The 16295-nt window shown below is 44.4% G+C and overlaps 1 protein-coding gene across 5 annotated transcripts in view; it reads left to right on the plus strand.

Annotated features, from left to right (window-relative positions):
* Window positions 1-16295, plus strand: part of RHOBTB2 (Rho related BTB domain containing 2) — a 65882-nt gene that overhangs the window by 41139 nt on the left and 8448 nt on the right. For 4 of the 5 annotated variants that reach the window (XM_030202045.1, XM_030202041.1, XM_030202042.1 and 1 more), the window contains 4 exons: window positions 9501-9604; window positions 12035-12220; window positions 13601-14586; window positions 16027-16145. In XM_030202045.1, coding sequence (XP_030057905.1) covers window positions 9501-9604; window positions 12035-12220; window positions 13601-14586; window positions 16027-16145 — 1395 coding nt within the window. Of the gene's footprint in view, window positions 1-9500; window positions 9605-12034; window positions 12221-13600; window positions 14587-16026; window positions 16146-16295 lie in introns of those variants that run through there. The other variant, XM_030202046.1, reaches the window with a different exon arrangement.

Below are 16295 nucleotides of genomic sequence, written 5' to 3' on the forward strand. Positions count from 1 at the left end.
TCACAGGCAAAACAGGGTACTGGTAAATGCAATTTACTGTAAGGAACAGAGGACTGTCAACAGTGTAGTTACGTTCAATATGTTCATAATATATGATATTGATATGGGAATTGATAGTATCAGGTGCACTAAGACAAATGTTTCTTGAGTTGGCAACAGGTGAGCACTCCAGATGCAAGAAGTTACCCACATCTCTGCCAATTAGGTTAGTATTGTATAAATGAAATAGATGTCTACATCCCTTTATAGAATAGTTGCCACATAAGTGCCCTCCAGATACCTAAGTATAGATGCACTGTTATAGAATTAACCCCCAAATGGCTCAGGTGCAGGTGCTGCTAAAGTCACAAGTGGAGGACCAGCAGCACAGGCCATGTTGACTCGGGGCACACGTCCCTGTAACTAGAGAATGATGCAGGGACAGATCCTACATGGCCAGGGATGGGGACAGCCCCTGGGGGCAGGGACAAACTTTGTCCCTGTGTCATTTTCTGCTTTGAAGCCTGTAAATGAACTGGACTGTTATTTATCTTTGAGTGTTGCAGATGACAATATTTTTATTTTATTTTTTTTAAAAACAAACATGCTGGCCACAGCTAGCAAAATTTGCACATGGAATCCTGTACATCCTGCTACCAGCACATCTTCTAAGAAGATATCTTCTATTGCAGGAAGAACTATGGAGCTAGACTTAATCCTGAGATTGTTGATGACTTATTCATCCACAGATTGAAAAATCATAACAGTGCTTGATAGAGCATATTTCTCCCCTCTACGGCATATAGAACGGGTAGATTGTAAACTCTTTGAGCAGGGACTGTCTTTCTTCTATGTTTGTGCAGCGCTGCGTACGCCTTGTAGCGCTATAGAAATGCTAACTAGTAGTAGTAGTAGTTGTATTTTGTACCCCTAGATATTTTAACAGGGTGGATTAGGATTCCTTGGGGTAGTAGAAGTCAGCTATTGTTGGGATTGGAAGGGTAAAGGGTGGTGGTGATGGGAGGGTTTTATATAGCTGCTTGTTGTTGTTGTTTTCTATTTGTAATTTATACACAACAGTTGCACAGCATATTGTTCCCTTTTATACTTTAATAAAAAGATTTCAATATAAAATCATAATTGATCAAGGCTTCTGCAGAGCCTGTGGGGATGGGGCGGGGACAGGGATGGAGACAGAACCTGCAGGGGTGGGGACGGAGACAAACTTTGTGCCTGTGTCATTCTGTACCTGTAGCCCCTCCTCTTCCTGGTGTTGCTTTTCAATTTCCCTCTGTGCAGCTTCATGTCATGTCTTCTGGTTCTATAGTCTTCCTGTTTTTGGAATAGGGTTTTTTTTTTTTCTTTCTTTCTTTCTTATAGCCCACATTATTCAAAAACAAATTTCAGTTCAATGTGGCATACAGTGAAACAGTATTATAACAGCTTACATGTAATAAATAGAAAACTTCAGTTTAACAATTAGAGAAACATTTTTTGAACAGATACGTCTTCAAAGCTTTTCAGAATGTAAGATAGGAACTTATACTTCTGATTTCTTTTGGAATGTGATTCCACCATTTAGAACCTTAGGAGAGTCTTTTAATAAGCCATGGTAATGTTTGTAGCTTGTGGTAGAAATCAGCTGGCAGTAAACGCTGAGGCGTCCATAGGAATGTAATGGGTGTCTCTGCATTTACCGCCAGCTGATTTCTACCGCGAGCTAAAAACGCTACAGTGGCTTAGTAGAAGACCCCCTTAGTAATCAAATCCAGCAGAATAAACAGACTTGTAAGGTACATTTGTACGGTTAGATAAATGCAAAAGTAGATATTCTCATGATGTTTTGCTTTTCTAGCCGACAGTACAACTTGGTCCATCATATAGTCCGGTGCCATACCAAACAGAATTTTGAAAATTAACATACAGGTTTTAAACATAATTCATGCTCTGATCAGTAACCAGTGTAGGGCAGTAAGTAAACGCCTTATTAAACATTGGTACATCTTTGAGTGCACTGCTGTATTTTGTGCAGTTTGAAGCATCTTTTAAATTACAGTAATCCAATTGTGAAAGAGTCAGTGTTTGAACAAGTAATCTAAATGAGTTCTTAATAAAGTAAGTTTTTTTGTTTTGTTTTGTTTTTTTTTTACTTTTTAATTTCCACATTGTTTTGACTAGCTTTGCACGTCCAGCATGGACTTGGTTTTTGAAGGAGAGATGTTTGTCTAAGATTACTCTTAAGATTTTTAATTGCAGATCGTTTGGATAGACAGTTTGATGTATTGTGAAGGTAGATTGTGGTGTGACAATGTGGGCTTGATAACACATATCTTCCCTGTCCTTTCTCTCCTACAGGGTATTTATACTCAAGTCTTCAAGTTTCTTCTAATGTATCTTCTGGCACAGACCCCATACCATTTTGGTTGCTTTCCTCTTAGAGTTTATATGTCTTTGACAAGATATGATCACCAAAACTGAACAAAGTACTCCATGTGCAGTCAGACCAATGACTTTTACAGGTGCATTAACACTGCATTCCTTCTGGCTTTGGCCACCACATTATTACATTGTTTTGCCACCTTGATGTCCTCAACACTGCCCCCTTGAGGTTTCTTTCCTGGTCAGAGCACCTCAGCCTTTTACATACAGCTCCTGCTGGTTTCTGTACCCCCAAATGTAACACTCTACATTTCTTCAGATTAAAACTAAACTGTCAAGCATTAGACTAAGCTTCTAATTTTTGTATATCACTTCTCGTGCTTTCCACTCCCTCCAAGGTTTCCACTCTGTTGCTGATCTTCATGTTATCCACAAAAAAAAGCATACTTCCTTGTCATCAGCAGCAGATGAATCCATTAACTGATGGGTTGTATCTGCCTACCAGCATGTGAACACTGAAAAACCATAGTGCCTCTTGGATGGCTAGCCCCAACTGCCTTCAGTATTTCTCTATCTCCCAGCAGGTGTGGACGTAGCTTGATCAGCTCCTAGATTTCAGACTGCCTGGGATGGCTCCTGTGCTTTGCCAGTTGAGCAGGGGTGTTGTGGCTGGTGGTGCCCACTTTAAAGGCATATATGTTCGCCCTTTCCCTGCCTTACCCATTCCCCCTGCCTCCCGGAGTCCCTCTGTTGCTGCCTGCCTCCAACTTTCCTCACAGCGTTAAAAAAAGAAAAAAAAAGAGCGTGCTTTTACTTTGTGGCTGTTCTGAGGCTTTTTCCAGTGATTCTGGTTCTGTGCAGCTTGACCGGAGCTCGTTGACTCTGTCCTCTGAGGAGAGAGTGGTGCCCAGCTCCTCCAGGGAGGTCCCACCGACGCCGTTTCCGATCGGGGTAAGTTTTGGCGTGAAGCCGCCATTGTATTGCTATATTCCCGTCCTGTCGGACGATGGCTGCTGAAGGAGTAATTGCTGCTCCCGCTGTAAACGCAGATCAGCAGCGGGGCTGTGTAAAATGTGCTCCTTAGACGCTCACGCTAGTATGAGCATGGCAAACAATGTTTCTTCCCGCTCGATGGAGCTGGCAGCGGGCGCCATTTTGGAAGTGCCGCATGCCTCAACCCTCGCGGTTGCGGAGGAGTCTGAGTGCAGGGGGACGCCTCGTTTAGAGGCTGCCAGAGGAGCTCCTACATCCGTTTCTCCTAATTCGGAGGCGGAGGGTCAGGGTGAGTTTTTCTCCCCTGAGTTTGTGCTTTTAATGCATAAGGCTTTCATGCTGAAAAGGAGCTCTGCTGCAGGTGTCTGACACTGCGTTGCATCCTGGCTTCCCTCCGGGTGTTGATGCCCCGGGGATGGCTTCAGAGGTTATTTCCTTCCCCGAGAGTTGGAAACACGCTAAACATAGACGGGTAAATTCACCGTGGGCGGGCTGTGGGGAGTCTGGCGGATCTGGCAGGCCCTCAGAGACGGATGATCCAGAGGAGGGTGCCTGTTTGCCACTGGATTTGGATGATCCCAATGCGGTCCGGATCTTCCACCGCGACGAGCTGCCAGCTCTCATTACTGACGCCTTGTAGGCCCTCTCGATTGATGATCCTGCTGAAGGCGAGGCCTCCTCTGTTAATCTTAGGATGGCGAGTACTAAGAAGCCTACTCGGGCCTTTCTGGTGCATGACTCCATCCAAGAGCTTATTTCTGCTTGATGGTCTGACCCCGATGGGCCTTTGAAAGTGGCCAGGGCTATGGGTCAGCTTTACCCTCTTCGTGAGGAGCACTTGGCCCCTTTGGGGATGCCTAAAGTGGATGTATTGGTCACGGTGGTGACAAAAAAGATCACTCTCCCAGTAGAGGGAGGGGTCACTTTGAAAGATATGCAGGACCGGCGGCTGGAGTCTGCGCTGAAGCGGTCCTTTGAAATTGTGGGCCTTGCCTTGAGGGCGTCTATTTGCAGTTCCTATGCAGCCCAGGCATGTCTTTCCTGGCTACAGCAGGTGGTGGAACAGCCCGCCGATGGTGCAGGCCCCCTTTCTGAGGTTGCCCCGCGGCTGCGGCATTGGGCGGCTGACATGGCTTCTAAGCAAAGGCTGGTGAGGCTACCCTTTCAGGGCCTCCTGTTATTTGGAGAGGAATTGGAGAAGATTGTGAAAGACCTGGGGGAATCTAAACCCCAGCGGTTACCTGAGGATAGGTCGAGGCCTTCTTCCAAGGGTTCTGTGTTTCCCTTCTCTTCCAGACCTCGCTTCCGTGAAGCTCGCAGGTATCGCCCAGGGCGCTCTGCTGGGTTTTCTCAACGTGCCCGTTTTCAGCAGAGGAACTGCTTTCGATTGGACAAACGTTCCGCAGGGGCCGGTTCAAGGCCAGGAGTTCAGGGGCGTCCTCCACAATGATGGGACGCCGGTCCACTCCTCTTTGCCTGCAATAGGAGGACGTCTTTCCCTCTTTCTAGAGGAGTGGACCAAGATTACCTCAGATCAGTGGGTCCTGGACCTGATCAGAGAAGGTTACCGACTGGAATTAGGTGCCCCGGTGAGAAACGTGTTTGTGGAGCCCCGATGCGGCACTGCCGTAAAACGGGCGGCAGTAGAGGAGACCTTACAAGTCTTGCTGCACCTTGGAGCGGTGATCCCGGTGCCTCCCACCGAACGCGGCTGCGGCCGCTATTCCATTTATTTTGTCGTGCCTTGAAAAGGTGGGTCTTTCAGACCGATCCTTGACTTACGAAGAGTCAACAAAGCTCTCAGAGTACGACATTTTCGTATGGAGACCCTGTGCTCCGTCATAGCGGTGGTACAGCCAGGAGAGTTTCTCATATCTCTGGCCCTAAAAGAAGCTTATTTGCACATTCCTATCTGGCCTCCACACCAGCGGTTCCTCTGCTTTGCGGTATTTGGAAAGCATTTCCAGTTTCAGGCCTTGCCTTTCGGCCTAGCCACAGCTCCCCGTACCTTTTCCAAGGTAATGGTGGTCGTAGCTGCCTGTCTCAGGTGAGAGGGTATCAGAGTTCACCCTTATCTCGACGACTGACTCATCAGAGCGGATTCGGCAACCGAGAGTCATCTTGCCACAGCCAGAGTGGTGGCGGTCCTGCAGGCGCTAGGCTGGCTGGTCAATATACCCAAAAGTCACCTGACCCCCCTCTCAGTCTCTCGAGTATTTGGGGGGTCCGGTTCGACACGGCATCGGAGTTTGTCTTTCTCCCCGACCAAAGGCAGTGCAAGCTTCAGAATCAGGTCCGTCTGCTCCTGCGGATGCCTCGCCCACGAGCTTGGGACTTTGTCCAGCTGCTGGGGTTGATGACGGCCAACTTGGAGGTGGTGCCTTGGGCGAGAGCGCATATGAGGCCTCTGCAGATTGCCCTGCTTCAACAATGGTCTCCGATGTCCCAGGAATATCAACGCAGACTAAAGTTGCTCCCTGCGGCCCGGCTCAGTAAGCGCCTTCTTGCCTTAGTGTTTGTTGGTCTTTTTCCATAGTCAGCGGTCTGTTTTTTGGAGGCTTCTGGTCTTAGCAGAGCGTTCTTGCATTTCACGGTTCCTGATGTTTTTCATCATTCGTTTGGTCCTATTGGGCTGTTTGGTAAACAGCAGGGGGGGTGGGGGGTCTCAAGTTGCCCAAGGCTTTCTTTGCCCAGTGGGTGAAGGTGGCTGTGGTCTCAGCCTGTATCCTGGGAGGCACTTCTCAGGTTGAAGGCTCTCTCTCCTGGATGTATGGCTACGTCTTGGGCGGAGGCTTCAATGTCTTCTCTGATAGTTATCTGTAGGTCAGCGACGTACTCTTTGCTGCATACCTTCAGTAAGTATGGTAGAATGGCTGGTGCCGCTCAGGCAGCAGCTACATTTGGGGCGTTGGTTCTGCGTATGGCAGATTCGGCTTCCCACCCTCGTAGGGATAGCTTTTGAACATCCCACTTGTCCTGGAATAGTGGGAATGAATGTAATGGAAGGAGAAATTAGGTCTTACCTGATAATTTTCTTTCCATTAGTTCTTCACACTATTCCAGGAGCCCTCCCGTGGTGCGATGCCTTTGTTGGTGGCTCTATGTACTGTCTTTGTATCCTGTTTTCCAGGGGCCTTATCTTTGAATGGTTCTTGGGTCTGGATATGTTGATTGCTGACCATGCTCCTGATTGGGTATGGTTTCTTCCTTGCTTGAGAACGGATACTGAGGAGCTGAGCTGCTAGCAGGGAGCTATGTAATGGTGCTCAGTTCTGTATTCTCCACCTGCTGGTCTATGGACATAACTACCCACTTGTCCTGGAATAGTGTGAAGAACTAATGGAAAGAAAATTATCAGGTAAGACCTAATTTCTCCTTTAGAGAGGACCTGCTAATATCTGTCTGAGCTCCCGCAGTATCCTGGGATGTGCAAGGTGAAGCAAAAAAAAAAAAGTAACCCACTACACGATTTTTTTTCCAGCTTTCTCAGCAATTACCCCCCTATTTTGAAAGCCACACTAGCAGCTGCTGGTGCGCTAAAGCCAACAAAGCCCATTCACTTTGAATGGGCTGTGTTGGTATTGCGGCTTGGCTTTGTAAACAGGGGTTAATCATCATAGTAATTACTATTAAATAATATTTAATTATGTTAAGCTATGTTGATGTTACTGATATTTTAGCATTACTACCTACCTAGCAATGTTTGTGCAATAAAAATGTTTGAGTTAAAAGCACAGTAAAATAACATCATTCAAAAGACCTTGAGTTCCATCGCAGAGTCTGTTTGATTGAGGCCAGCAAATTTTCTTCACAGTGCTGAGCTTCCAGTTCTTGAGATGATACGCAGAAACTATCGCCTTTGCTCTGAGACCTTGTTTACGCAGTGTCTGGATTCTCATTTTGTCAACTACTAACACCTTGCCATGATTGTCGTTCAGTCCAAAATGTTTGTAAAGAAGTTATCTGTAAATTATCATATTAAATACAAATTATTCAACTTCAGGTTATCGTTTACAAAGTCTGTCACTATGACATTATTATCAGTAAGCTGGTATGCTTTTATTTTTCCGAATATTGGTAGTTTTACAGTGCAAACGCGCTCAAATCGCTGGGTGGTTACACAAGTCTAACTTCACCATGTTTAAAGATAATCTCATTCCACTCAGAGCATAAACGTAGATGGTAACAACCAGGGCTTTTTTTGAGGGGGTACTTGGAGGTACTGAGTACCGGCACCTTTTCCACTGTTTGCTAAAATTGACCCATGGACCCCAAGTTTTATTGATAGAGCTCAGGCTCTACACACCAATTCCGTCTTGTCATAGATTCTATGACTGGTTGCAGGGGGCCTGGCTATTATGGGGTGGGTCCCTCAGTGATCACCCCACTCCTGAAGGATGGCCTAGCATTTGAGTACCGGCACCTTTTTTGCTAGAGAAAACACACTGGTAACAAGCCGTAAACTTTCTTATTGAAATTCCAACGGTTGTTGAAAAAACAGCAAAAAACCTGTAGGAATTTACTTTTTTTTTTTTTTTTTTTTTGCCTCACCCTGTATATCTTCAGGTCCTTTGGTGGTGGTGTCCACTTTCAGTTTTGCAATCTCTTCAGAAATAATATATCTTCTGTCAGTGATGTGGTACCTGTATTCTCTCCGTATATATCTTTCTCAATTATCTGCGGACCTCCAAATGTTTCTCCCTAGAACACCGAACAGATGTATTTGTTGAGATTTCCACTTTTCCCTTGTCAATTGTAGGGGGATTCCTGAGTGGTGGATTTTGTATACTAGTGAGAGAATGTAGTAGAATATCCGGTGGTGAATTGGCAACCAGTGTTCAGCATGCATCTGTTTGTACTGTAGAGGTGCTATTTCTATGTGCTACTTTTTGTGTATACCTGACCTTGATTTTGTATCTGCCATTTTCAGGGCACAGACCGTAGAAGTCTGCCCTGCCTCCCACCACTGGCTCTGCCACCCAATCTCTGCTAAGCTTCTGAGGATCCATTCCTTCTGAACAGGATTCTTTTGTTTATCCCATGCATTTTTGAATTCCGTTACCGTTTTCATCTCCACCACCTCCCGCGGGAGGGCATTCCAAGTATCCACCACTCTCTCCCTGAAAAAATACTTCCTGACATTTTTCTTGAGTCTGCCCCCCTTCAATCTCATTTTATGTCCTCTAGTTCTACCACCTTCCCATCTACAGAAAAGGTTCGTTTGCGGATTAATACCTTTCAAATATTTGAACGGCTGTATCATATCACCCCTGTTTTTCCTTTCCTTCAGCGTATACGTGTTCAGGTCAGCAAGTCTCTCCTCATACATCTTGTAACGCAAATCCCATACCATTCTCGTAGCTTTTCTTTGCACCGCTTCAATTCTTTTTACATCCTTAGCAAGATACGGCCTCCAAAACTGAACACAATACTCCAGGTGGGGCCTCATCAACGACTTATATAGGGGCATCAACACCTCCTTTCTTCTGCTAGTCACACCTTTCTCTATACAGCCTAGCAACCTTCTAGCTATGGCCACCGCCTTGTCACACTGTTTTGTCGCCTTCAGATCCTCAGATACTATCACCCCAAGATCCCTCTCCCCATTCGTACATATCAGACTCACCTGGAGGAAATCCATAGAAAACTAGGAAAGGTGGGCAAAGTGGAGTAAAAGTATACAAAAGACAGTGGAATAATATGCGAAAATAATCTACATTCCTGCAGAGAAAAAGCAGCTTTATAAGAAGATTCTAACTTCAGTACTGACACATAAGGGATTCTTTCTTCAGCAGTCTGGTAGCAGAATCCGTAAGGATACGGGAGCATTCTGAACCCTGTGTACTAACCAGGTCATTTGTTCCCAGGTAGATAACATCAGTTTTATAATCCTTACTTTCTAATTTCTTTCACAGTTTGGTTTGTGTTTTGTTGGCTGAGGATCCCAGGAGGCATTTAACCTTTTTCTGTCCCTTGAACTGTGATTTCAAGGTGATTCCTCTAATAATGAATTCTCCCAGGAGTAGCAATTTTCTGTTTTAGGCTCTTTGACGTTAGTGAGGGATTTATGGTTCATTGGGTGCCTCTGTCCTTTAATGAGATCACTTCAGTCATCTTATCTTTTAACAATACGGTTCCCTATTCCTCAGGTGTTGGAACGTTCACGAGATGTGGTGGATGATGTCAGTGTGTCCCTACGACTGTGGGATACATTCGGGGACCATCACAAAGATCGACGTTTTGCTTATGGAAGGTAAGTAATTCAGTCTCACAGGATTTTTTTTATTTTAAACAGGAATACAGAGGAAGTGTTGGTGATTATCTTCTGAAGTGCTGCTTCTTTCCAGAGTATATGGATTGCAGGAAAGCCAGTGTCCCCTATTTGCTAAAGTGCACTTTGCAGTTATCTTGTAGTGAAAGATAAAATTAATGCATTGTATCTGCAAAAGCCCTGTTAACTGTTAGAACTGTTTGCAGCACTTTGGGGAAGGCAGCTGTGCAGTTAACTCAAAGAAAACGTTGCTACCATGGCTGATAACATTCAATGCATTTAGCAGCAATCTCTTGAGGTAGCATTAAATGCTCTGCATTATCTGATACATTACTGGTTAATGTGCAGTAATGACATTCGTGTTAACTGTAAGATGCAGTCCATTTCCATGTAAATATGGCAGTTAGTATGGTGTTAATTCCTACGGGGAATATGCTGATTTTTGCTTGAATCTTCACAAATTGGAGGCATTACCTTCATCTGATTGTATAAAAGAATAATGTGACCAGTTTCCCTTCAAATGGGCAACTAAATAATTTAAATATTTTGCTGTTCAGTTAGCAATGGATGTCACCAATTTTCTATTCTGTTAATGTACCGCTCATAATTGAAGATGCACATAGATTATTGGACAGTTGGAGGGACCTACTGATTACATTGATGGGGAGAGTTAGCTTGATCTATATGGTAGTATTCCCTAAGTGGCGATGCTGCTGCTTCATTGGTTACAGAGAGATTTGAGGCGTCTCTATGGCTTATTCAATAAGTACAAAGTAGTAAATGTTAAAACGAATCGGAGAAAATTTTCTTTACTCAACGTGTAATTAAACTCTGGAATTTGTTGCCAGAGAATTTAGTAAAAGCAGTTAGCTTAGTGGGGTTTAAAAAGGTTTGGATGGCTTCCTAAAGGTCCATAGACCATTATTAAAATGGACTTGGGGAAAATCCACTGCTTATTTCTAGGATAAGCAGCATAAAATGTACTGTTGTGGGATCTTGCCAGGTACTTGTAACCTGGATTGTCCACTGTTGGGAACAGGATGCAGGGCTTGATGGACTCGGTCTGTCTCGGTCTGGCAATACTTATATAGTTATGAGTGTTGCACAGAGCTTACTTTTCTCACGCACAGATATTCAAAAATAAGCAGAGCGCAGTCACCACTTTGCCTTAAATACAAAAGCACGGATAACACGTTAGTACATTCCTTTTGGAGCTATCCATATATACAGTGGCTTTGGGTATCTGTGGTGCATTACATGGTCTCCGGTCTTGATGGGGTCATTGTAGACTCGGTGGAGCAAGGGGTGTTTTGAGATAGTGGTATTTTGTACACTAAATATCGCCGCAGGAAAGCTTGTGCTGGTGGGGCTTGAAGACCCCCCACCAGCCAAACCAGAAGACTTTCCTGTGGTGATACTTGGCGCCTTGCTGTCTGCCTTGGTTCTCCCTCCCTCGCATGCATGCTCAGTTTAAAACTTGAGTATGCGCACTGGGGCAGGAAAACAGAACAGGCAGCATGATGCCAATTATCACCACAGGATAGCTTCTGCTGGCAGGGCATGGGGACCCCCGCCATCCCAGGTATGTGGGGTTGCAGTGGGGGCAGAGAGCAGTGGGGAGGAGGGGCAAAACCCACGTGGGGGGCCCAGGCCCCTCTCCCCATACCTACGCTACTGTAGCAAACTATGCCTAGTTGCCCAGAAATGCACATTTCATCACTGGACATCTCCTGAATCACTGACATATTGATATTGAAGAAACCAGCTTCATCAACTTGAAAAGAGGGGATCATTGAAAAGGAAACTTTTTTTTTTTTACTGGTGTAGGATGCTTATTTGAATGCTTTGAGTCTGAGAGGGCATAGTCTACTATTAAATCACCTGTAAGCCATGACCATTAGTAAATATTGTTGAATGGCATGCCTAGAGTGGGGGGGAGTGGTATGACATTTTCTTTGCAAGGACCTTGGGGGTCACAAGAGTAAGAACCCTTGGGTAGCTGTTAGTGTTTTAGTGTACATTGAAGGGAAGGCTAGAGTACTGGGATAAATAGTGATACCTTTTAATATGTAGTATCATTGAAGTTCTGTTCACTACTTGTTTATATATGTGTGTGGATCATAGCATGCTGTGTATTTTATTTGATTGGTAGGGGGGGGGGCAAGATAGGTATGGGTAGAGGTTAGTTTGAGAGGGAAATGTTTTTATGTAAAATTCAATACACCATTGTATTGTTTATTGACTTTCCTAATAAAAAGATTTAACATAAGCAGCTACACAGCTTAGTAAATAGGTCCTGTTTAGTATTAGAAGTAAAAAACAAAACAGTATCACTGGGTCTAGCTGGGACAGATACATAGGATCATAATTGCATATTCAGAATGGCATTAAAGCTAGTCTTCTCTCTCCTAGGTCTGATGTGGTAGTTCTCTGTTTTTCTATCGCTAACCCAAATTCCCTCTATCATGTGAAGACCATGTGGTACCCTGAGATCAAGCACTTCTGCCCACGAGCACCTGTCATCCTCGTAGGCTGCCAGCTCGACCTTCGCTATGCAGATCTGGAAGCAGTGAACCGAGCACGGCGCCCCCTAGCCAGGTAATGTAACCTCCCGAAAAAGCACAGACACATTCTGGCTCAGAATCTCCCAAGATGGACATAGACTACGATCTAACCACCTAACTGCAAAATTTTGGAAGTTTTGAAAATGTATGGCTGTTAATTAGCTATGCAGATACTGAAAAAAAAATTCCAGGAGTATTAGTTGGGTTGCTTATAGACTTAATTGGCTAGCAGCTAAAACATACCCGGCCAAGGTGCCTTTCAGCAGTGTTTTGAACATGCGCTCCCTATACCTTCTAGAAGCTTGCAAGTGTCGAGCACAGGCCATCCTGGTCACCTTTGTGCACTGGTGGGAGCTGGAGATTGGCAGCATGACAAAAAACTGGCCTCAAGAGCAGCTGCTGTAAAGCATGGCTCCATTGCCACTTGTTGGAAGGAGCCATGTTAATATGCCTTACTATAAGTAGCCAACTTTTTGCATTGCACTGGAGCACAGACCTGAGGCAGGGATAGGAGAGCATTAGAGAGTTGCACAAGGACAGAAATTTCACCAATCCCTTCCTGTTCCCACTGGAATCTATCTCATACCCATCCGTACCTGCTAAGATTTAGATTTTTAGATTTGGGGTTTTAGATTTATTACTCAATTTCATCCCCTCCCATCCCCACAATTAATCTCCTCCATCCTCACTCGTATCCACAGGTACTTTCATCAATACTTCACCCAAACGTTCCTCTACCCCATTGCCTCCCAACCCCAGCAGCCTCTCTCCTCCTTCCTGGAAATGACTTCTGCGGGTTTTTTTGGACGGTATTCACTGTTCATCCAGCGAGTACTCCAAGCCTCAGCTTGATATTCCAGCTGCCTCTCGAGGCATTCCAAGCCTTATTCTGATGCTCTAGTAACCTCTCTGTGTGCGCCAAGCTGTATCCTGGTGTTGCCAGAGATTTTCACTACACTCCAGCAGGAAACCCGCAGCGACTTCTTCCAACCCCGTAGGAGTCCTGCAAACCTGGAAGTCAGACCTGTGGGTTCTGTGGGATTCCTGCAATCTCCATTCTCATGCAGCTCTCTAAAAAGAGTGTCAATTATTTTTCCTCTGTCATTTCAATCAGGGAAATATCTTTCTGTCCCTTTTTTTTTTAACAAGTCTTTCTGTTTAATTTACCAGCACTTTATTATGACATTTGAACAATTTTGAATTACATATCCTACATTCCTACAAGATTTGCTTCCCACATATATTAGGATTGTAAGATTTATGTATAATTCATACTGTGGCTACACACACACTAAAGAACCACAATCTCTAGTGATATAACAAATATTGGCATAAAAAAGGGCATTTTTTTAACATTTTGAAGTTAAGTTGCTTTTTTTGGCTAAGTTGTGATGTTCTGAATTTCCTGTTTTAGGCCAATCAAACCCAATGAGATACTTCCACCAGAGAAAGGACGAGAAGTTGCCAAGGAGCTTGGAATTCCCTATTATGAAACCAGTGTGGTTGCCCAGTTTGGTATCAAGGATGTCTTTGACAATGCTATCAGAGCTGCTCTAATTTCCAGAAGACACCTCCAATTCTGGAAGTCTCACTTGCGAAATGTCCAAAGGCCACTACTCCAGGCTCCCTTCCTTCCTCCCAAACCACCTCCACCCATCATAATGGTACCAGATCCTCCTTCTAACAATGAAGACCACCCTGCTCACTTGCTGGAGGACCACTTGTGTGCTGATATTATCCTGGTGCTTCAGGAGCGGATTAAAATCTATGCACACAAGATCTACCTCTCCACTTCCTCCTCCAAATTCTATGACTTATTCCTGATGGACCTGAGTGAAGATCTGCAAGGGGGTTCTGCAAATAATGAGCGGACGTTTCACAAGGAGGAGAGACAGGGTAGGGACTTTCTTATGAGAGCTGCCAGCTTTGATATCTGTGAGAGCACTGAGGACATTAGCTGTGGCCAGCAGTGCCTTCGAACTTCTACTAGTGATGGAATCTTGAGGTCAAGCACCTTTCAGAATGGAGAACTGAGAATGAGGCGAGGGAGGATTCTCTCTTCCTGGAGCCGGGCATTTGTGAGCATCCAGGAAGAGATGGCAGAAGAGCCTATTACTTATAAACCCCGCTTAATGATGATGGTAAAGATGGACCCTTCCATCCAGCCAGGTCCTTTCCGTGCAGTGCTTAAGTACCTCTATACAGGAGAGCTGGATGAGAATGAGCGTGACCTCATGCAAATCGCCCACATTGCAGAACTGCTAGAAGTATTTGACCTTAGAATGATGGTGGCCAATGTTCTGAATAATGAGGCCTTCATGAACCAGGAGATCACCAAAGCCTTCCATGTCAGGAGAAGCAATCGTGTGAAGGAGTGCCTGGCCAAGGGCACCTTTTCTGGTATTTTCTTTGGCATTGCTATTAGCAATGGTTCTAAAAACCCTATGCAGGCCATTTGTCTAAGCTGGGGGGACTGGGGGACATAAGTAGCCACTAGAGGTGATCACATTACTCTCTTCCCTTATGTACTCAGTCTGACATTTAGCACATTCTAGAGTTTAGTTGCAGTGTCCTGTCGACCACAAGCATCTTTCTATCTGACGTGATACATAAAGTGAAGCAATTTGCACAATGGGGGCATTGGGACATAATTGTTGTTTTGCATCAGTTTTCAAAGTGAAAATACATACATAAACTTTGAAACTTGCTGCTGACACAAAGTACACAAGGTCACTTGTATGTTGTTTTCCCAGCAAAAATCCACCTGCAGAAAAATGTGTGCAGATTTCAAAATGCCCAGATCTACACTGTCTGCTCCCCCCCCCCCTTTTGTAGGAAGCTTATTGTTACTGTGTTAAAAGTCCCATACATCTGAAGTGCACAGACTTTCAGCTGCAATCTGGGAGGGCAATTTTCAGACTACAGATTAAACTGGGTAACAGCCAATTCACCTGTAGAAATTATTTCTAAGCTGTAATTTCTTCCCATATCACTTTAATTTCCCTGTGCTGAAACCTTAATCGCTTCTCAGCCTGCTGCTTCATCAAAATCATGTCCCTCTCTCAGGCTCAGGTGTAGTCAACCTCCTCTATTTGGCAACCTAGCAGAATTTGTTTTCTAACATTATTTTTCCAAATTTTTTTAGAGTACATGTTCTTCTATCTCCCTCACCCTCTTCATTTCCCAATCCTCCCCATCCCCATGTACAGTATATCCCTGCTGCATTTGATTAAATGTACTAACCTATTCTCGGGATTATTTCAGTGAAAGTTACATAAGATTGAACCTAGAGCGTTAAGTTACTTTTCCATAACAGCGTCCTATTGATGTTCTGTATGTCCCTAGAGCAGGACTGGGCACATCCAGCCAGTTGGATTTTCAGGTTCTCCACAATAAACATGCATGAGATAAATTTGCACGTACTGCTTACATTCTGTGTAAACCTATGTCATGCATATTTTTTGTTGGTATCCTGAAAACCTGGCTGAGCACGCCCATCCTTATCCCATTGTTTATTTTTCTTTAGAAATCTGTGAAAGGCCTGGACAGTGCACATGACACATCTTATGTTTTCCTGGTTCATTCTGTAAAGTTGGATGATGTGCTGCCCCACATCTTCCAGCATCTTATCTTGTATTCTCAGTCTTCAGTATTGAGAAAAAAAACTTTTTTTTAAACTTTAAATTTTTATTGAAAGATTCACATACAATGAAAATAACATTCCTCAACAAGGAATAGTTGCTCCCATGCAAACAATTAATACTGAAGCTATCATCCTTTCTACTACAGAACTTTTGAGAAGAACTCTTAACACTTCTTCTCTGCCTGTTTTATTTGCAGATGTGACCTTTGTCCTAGACGATGGAACTATCAGTGCCCACAAGCCTTTGCTCATTTCCAGCTGTGACTGGATGGCTGCCATGTTTGGGGGTCCTTTTGTAGAGAGTAGTACTAAAGAAGTGAGTATTGAGGGTGGTTGTTTGGCTCTGTTATATATTACTAGTAAAACAGGCCCGTTTCTGACACAAGTGAAATGGGTGCTAGCAAGGTTTTCCTCGGAGTGTGTATGTTTGAGAGAGAGTGTGTGTGTGAGTGAGAAAGAGAATGAG

This window comes from Microcaecilia unicolor, chromosome 4 (genome assembly GCF_901765095.1).
Source record: "Microcaecilia unicolor chromosome 4, aMicUni1.1, whole genome shotgun sequence".
Taxonomy (NCBI): Eukaryota; Metazoa; Chordata; class Amphibia; order Gymnophiona; family Siphonopidae; genus Microcaecilia; species Microcaecilia unicolor.